The following is a 5,566-nucleotide window of genomic DNA, read 5'->3' as shown; positions in this document are numbered from 1 at the left end:
AGGAGATATTTATCTCTAGCCTCGATACCAGGAATAATTGTGCTTCTGTTCAACTGGTCTGTTTTTTTGTTGTATAGGCTTTGTGTTGTTTTCTTTTGCAATTCAAAGCCAAATTTGGGGCCAGCTTGTAGCAAAGTAGACTGTCATGTCATGCATTTTGTGCACTAAACTCACTCTGACTTTATTTATTTATATATGCTCATTTACCCCTGCCTAGATTTTTAAAATATCTGTCATTTTTTCAAAATAACAAGCTACCATATATTATGCCACGCACTGTGCTAACCTCTCATATGCACTGTTTTATGTTTTTTTTGTTTTGTTTTTGAGACAGAGTCTTGGTCTGTCACCTTGGCTTGAGTGCAGTGGCATCATCATAGCTCACTGCAACCTGGAACTCCTGGGCTCACATGATCCTCCTGCCTCAGCCTCCTGAGTAACTGGGACTACAGGTGCGCACCACAATGCCGATCTAATTTTTCTAGTTTTTGTAGAGACGGTCTTGTTTTTGCTCAGGCTGGTCTTGAACTCTTGGCCTCAAGCAATCCTCCCACTTTAACCTTGCAAAGTGCTGAGATTACAGGCATGAGTCACCACACGTGGCAAGAATTTTGGCTTTCTTACAACTTTTCCCCTGCCTGCTTCCTTCCTGTTATCTCCAAATATGTTAGTCACAATTTGGGATTAGTCCATATTTAGTATTTTCATTGTATTTTGATCATTGCTGCACCACAAAATGTACTATGATGACATTTTCTTTCTGGTACAACTTACTGTTTTCTTGGAGTTAATAATTGCCTCACTTCTTCCTTTGTTTTTTATTTTTTTCAAAGAAAAGGAGGATCGCTTTTTTTTTTAAACAGTGACTTTTCACACCCTCCAGTAAGTCTATAAAATGCCCCTGCTCATGATTTTCCACTTGGTTACACTGTCAGATAAACTGACAGTTTTTCTTTTCTTTCCAGGAAACTTCCTGGAGCTTTTGCTTCCTACTTAAATCTGGACTAGCGGCTTCATAGGTCTTCATGTGTGTAATAGCTGTCATCCTGGGACTTCTCTTTGCCGTTATCCTGTGAATTTCTCCTTTTCCTGGTTTGAATTCCCTGTTTCTGCAGCCCATGTCATTGTCTTTTGTGGTTTTTGTTTTGGAGAAGCACATCTTCCACTCATTTACTGCAAAAGGGTGCCTGGATGATAAAATTGCTTGAGGCTTTTCATGTCTGAAAGTTAATTTATTCTCAGTTGGCCCATGAATAGAATTCTTGAATAACTTGAAAATAATTTTCACTTAATTTCTAAGGCATGCGCCATTGTCTTCCAGTTTTCAGTGTTCAGAGGTTTGGTGCCAATCTGATTCTGTATCCTTTGTGGCCTGTTATTTATGTATTTTTTGACCCTGGTATTCTGCACTATAATGAGCTTTAGTGTAAACCTGTTCCTCTTTCCTGTCCTCACATTCATGCTATTGGGCACTTCATGGGCCTTTTCAATATGGAAAGTCATTTCCTTCCTTTCTGGGAAACATTCTTGTATTATTTCTCTGATAATTTCCTTTCTTCCATTTTCACTGTTCTCATATCTGTAATTCCCATTAATTAGATTTTGTGCGTCCTTTACTGGTTCTTTATGTTATCTTTAGCCTACTGTTTTCCATTTCTTCCTGTCTTCCTCTCTTTCCTTTTGTTGGTGTTTATTCCACTTTTTTGGAGGAGGGGAGAGTTTTTCTCAACTTTGACTTTTTTTTTTCGTAGGGATGGGGTCTCACTATGTTGCCCAACCTTGTCTTGAACTCCTGGGCTCAAGGTATCCTCCCGCCTTGGCCTCCCAACGTGCTGAGCCACTGCAGCCGCCCTGAAATAAATACTTGAATGAGAAACTGATGGAGTGTAATTAGTAGTGCTCAATAAATATTTGAACGAAAACGTGGGAGGAATTTTGTATAGCGCGTTTTTAATTTTTATGTGTGCGTTTAGAGTCCTTTAAGATCACAGCGCTGATGTCCACAACCTCGTTATCAGTATAATAGCGAAAATAATTAGAAGAGTGTTTTAAGATTGCCAGTGAAAGGACTAAAAGTTTGTCATACCGTATGCACTCATATGACAGATGAGATTCACTAATGTTGTAATACAGTCACTACCGTGATTGTACCGATTGTTGTGGCAATACAACACCAATACAAACGCCACTGCAGCTCATCCAACACACTGCCGCGGAGGAGCGGGCAGCAGCCGGAGAGCGGCGAACCCGGGCTCGCGATGGGACAGGGCCTCGCGGGGCTGCACCTCTGTCCCTTATTGGCCGGGCTAGGGGGCGTGGTGCCGGCGCCGACCAATCTTGAGCGGCGTGCTCAGGCACGTGCGGGGTCCGGCCTGAAAATCTGAGAGGCCTGGGCTGAGGCTTCCAGGACCCTACCAGAGCCTCGACTCCGGAGAGGGGAGTCGCGGGGGAAAGCACCGGCCCGGAGCCGCTGCGCGCGGCTCTCTCGCTCTCCTCCCTCGCTCTGTGCCCGCCGCCATGTGGGCTTCCCTGAGGTTAGCCCTGCGGCCGAGCGCACGCGCTGCTGTCCCCGGGCTGCACGCTTATCATGGGGACTCTGTGGCCTCGCTGGGCACCAAACCGGACTCAAGCTCTGCCATCTACCAGGTAGGCTGGGTGAGCGCCCCGTGACCTGTCACCAGTGCGGGACCGGTGGGACTAGGCTCTGGCCGCGACTAGGAAGCAAGTGGAGGGTGGGCGCACTTAAACAGCTGTTTTCTCCCGATCCCCAGTCATGATTCTGGGACCTACTAGGGTATCGCGAAGTTTAAAAAAGAAAAGCATTCCAGATCAAATAAATTTTAGTTCACTTTGAGAGCTGGCATTGTACATTGTGTCTTTGAAATCGGTGGTTCTCAAAACATGGCTTAGCATTGTCACCAGGGGAGCTTGTTTAATATACAGCGGCCTGAGGCTCACTCTGGACCTTCTGGGTCACGGTCTGAGTCCTGGTGTTTGCATTGTTAATGAAGTCCTTAGGGGACTGGTGACAGCCAGCTTTGGGAACCACTGGCCTACCACAGCCTAAATAGTTGGTTATGCTAATAGAGAATACTTATTCTCTAGTACCTTTTAGTGGCTTTTCTTGGAATTGGGAGGTCCAAAAAACAACTCATGGCTTGTGAAATACCAGAGCTATAAAATTTTAATCTGTTCCCATGGTTTTTAAGCCTATACAGGTAACATTTAAATCGTGCAAACAATACGCAATTATTTGTCCCGAGAGAATGTTTAATTCAGAAACATTCAGTGGTTACTGTGGTCTAGGTACTATTTTAGGTATTTGGTATAGATGTGTAGGACTGCAACTCTTGACTTTATAGGAAAGATGAACAAGAAAGCAGGTAACTGCAATGCAGTATGATAAAAATGTGTCTAAAGCTTGAAAAGGTGGTCACAGATAGGACATAATGAGTAACATGGATCTTGGTTGGGTAACAACTGGCCAGGTTCATGGTGGATGATGGGAGGTGAGTCCATCAAACCAAAAGAGTTACAAGAACATAGGTACTGAGTTATGAAAGCGTATCTTTGGTATGAGAACTTGGAAGTCATGGCTAAGGGCATGGAATTCATGGAATGTTGTCTGGAGATGGAATTGATTTTGGGGCCAGATAGAGGAAGACCTTGCATGCAAAAGCCCGTTTACATTCCATTTTGCATGCTGTCCACTAAAATATTTAAGTAGAGAAGTGGCATAGTTCTATGCATATGGCAGAATCATCAATGTGGGGGCAGTATTGAAGATGGACTAGTGTAGGGAAAGAGTAGAGTTATGTGCTAGTTGGAAGAGTTGAGTCTTGAGATGATGGGGTCAGAGTTACAGTTGTATGTAGGAGGGAGGTATAGATACTGAGGAGCAAAGAAGACTATAGAATTAATAACTGAGTGAGAAGGGAGGAAGTGGGTGAGGAGTCATGGGTGACTTTGGAATTTCTAACTGGGCAGGATATTTAGGTGGGTGATACTGCCATTAATACAAGGAAGGCTATATAGGACCAGTAGTGGGTTTGATAGATCAGAGATAGGATATTTGGTGATGGGTTTTGTATGAATCATCTTTTGCTAGGTTGTGCTTCATAACATTCTGAAAATCTCAGTAGCTCACAAGGGCAGATACTAATTTCTCACTCACATTATGTGCTGGTGGCTTTGATTCAGCTGCTGTGATTGTTCCACTGCAGGGTGGGTTCAGGTCTGCTCCATGTGTCTTCTCATTCCTGGACTGAGGCTGAAGGAGCCACCCTGATTTAGACATGCTCTTCTCATGGAAGAAGGTGCAGGAGAAAGAAGCTGCACACAAATTGGATTTAAAGTTCTGCTGGGATGTGATGAAATTCCTATGTGCTCACATTCCATTAGACAAAGCAAGTCATATGGCTAAGCCCAACTTCCATAGGGATGGTGGGTATAAGGTGAATGACCCAGTGTCCTGTGTTTCTTGATTATAAATAACAACTATAATAAGTAATAATAATAATAGCAGAAATTACAGAGCGTGCCAACCATTTTTCTGAAGTCTTAATATGGATTTACTCGTGTATTTATCATAACAACCCTGTGTGGTAGCTACTATTGTTATCTCTCTTTTATAGATAGGACAGCTATGGTATACATAGAGCTCAAGTAAGTTGTCTAAGATAACACAGCTATTAAGCGGCAGAGCCTGAATTTAAAGCCAGGCAGTCTGGCTCTTAACTATCGACTCTGGGATCTTGATTGTTGCTTCATAATCCTTCTCACCCAGCCTTACCCAGGTGGTTGAAAAGACTGGGTAGGAACTTGCTATGCCTCAGCTCAAATTCATTATGACTGTCGGGCACTAAGCCCTGTGATTGTTCAATTTCACAAGAATCTTACTAGGCAGATACTGTTGTTATTTTTCTGGTGATAAATCTGAGGCCCTGAGAGGTCAAGGTTTGCCAAATGCTGGTACTTGTAAGTGGGGAAACAATAAGTTGAACTCAGGTCCATCTGCCTTTCAAGCCTGCCCTTTTGCCACTACACTATACTGCCTCTTGGTTAGAGAGGCTCTTCCTGAGACTAGGTTGGTTAACAAAGGACTGCCCTGGAGGTGAATTCTAGCCAGTACTGACTCTTCTGTCATATAAATCTGATGGATTGAGCCTGGCACTGATACTCCTAGGCCTGAGGAAGAATATGGGCAGACTCAAAGACTGTGGGGTGATGAAGTACAGTCTTCTCATAATGAATCTTGGCAAGGAAGGAAGAATTTTGAACAAGTACTGTAATCTACCTCTTGGCCTAAGATGGCTGCTTAAACTCTATCATGTCGAGTTCCAAAGTAGGAAGAAGGGTGAATAGGCCAAGGGGCCTCACCTACCCCACCTGCTAATCTTTTTTTTGAGACAGGGTCTCTCTCTATTGCCCATGCTGGAGTGCAGTGGCCCAATCCTAGCTCACTGCACCCTCAAACCCCTGAGCTCAATCAATCCTCCTGCCTCTTCCTCCTGAGTAGCTAGGACTACAGGCTCATGCCACCATGCCTGGCTATTTTTTTTTTTTT

The 5,566-nt window shown here is 43.8% G+C and overlaps 1 protein-coding gene across 1 annotated transcript in view; it reads left to right on the top strand.

Annotated features, from left to right (window-relative positions):
• The first annotated feature begins 2,380 nt into the window (after positions 1-2,380).
• The window catches only part of MCCC2 (methylcrotonoyl-CoA carboxylase 2 (beta)), a 69,533-nt gene continuing 66,347 nt past the window's right edge, over positions 2,381-5,566 (top strand). Inside the window, exon 1 of the mRNA XM_012664623.1 lies at positions 2,381-2,646. Within this exon, the coding sequence (XP_012520077.1) occupies positions 2,518-2,646 (129 nt within the window). The 5' untranslated portion in view covers positions 2,381-2,517. The remainder of the gene's footprint in view (positions 2,647-5,566) is intronic.

This window comes from Propithecus coquereli, unplaced genomic scaffold (genome assembly GCF_000956105.1).
Source record: "Propithecus coquereli isolate 6110/MARCELLA unplaced genomic scaffold, Pcoq_1.0 Scaffold9, whole genome shotgun sequence".
Lineage (NCBI taxonomy): Eukaryota > Metazoa > Chordata > Mammalia > Primates > Indriidae > Propithecus > Propithecus coquereli.
The sequence above is the reverse complement of the archived record's forward strand: the minus strand, read 5'-3'. Positions and strand labels throughout refer to the sequence as shown.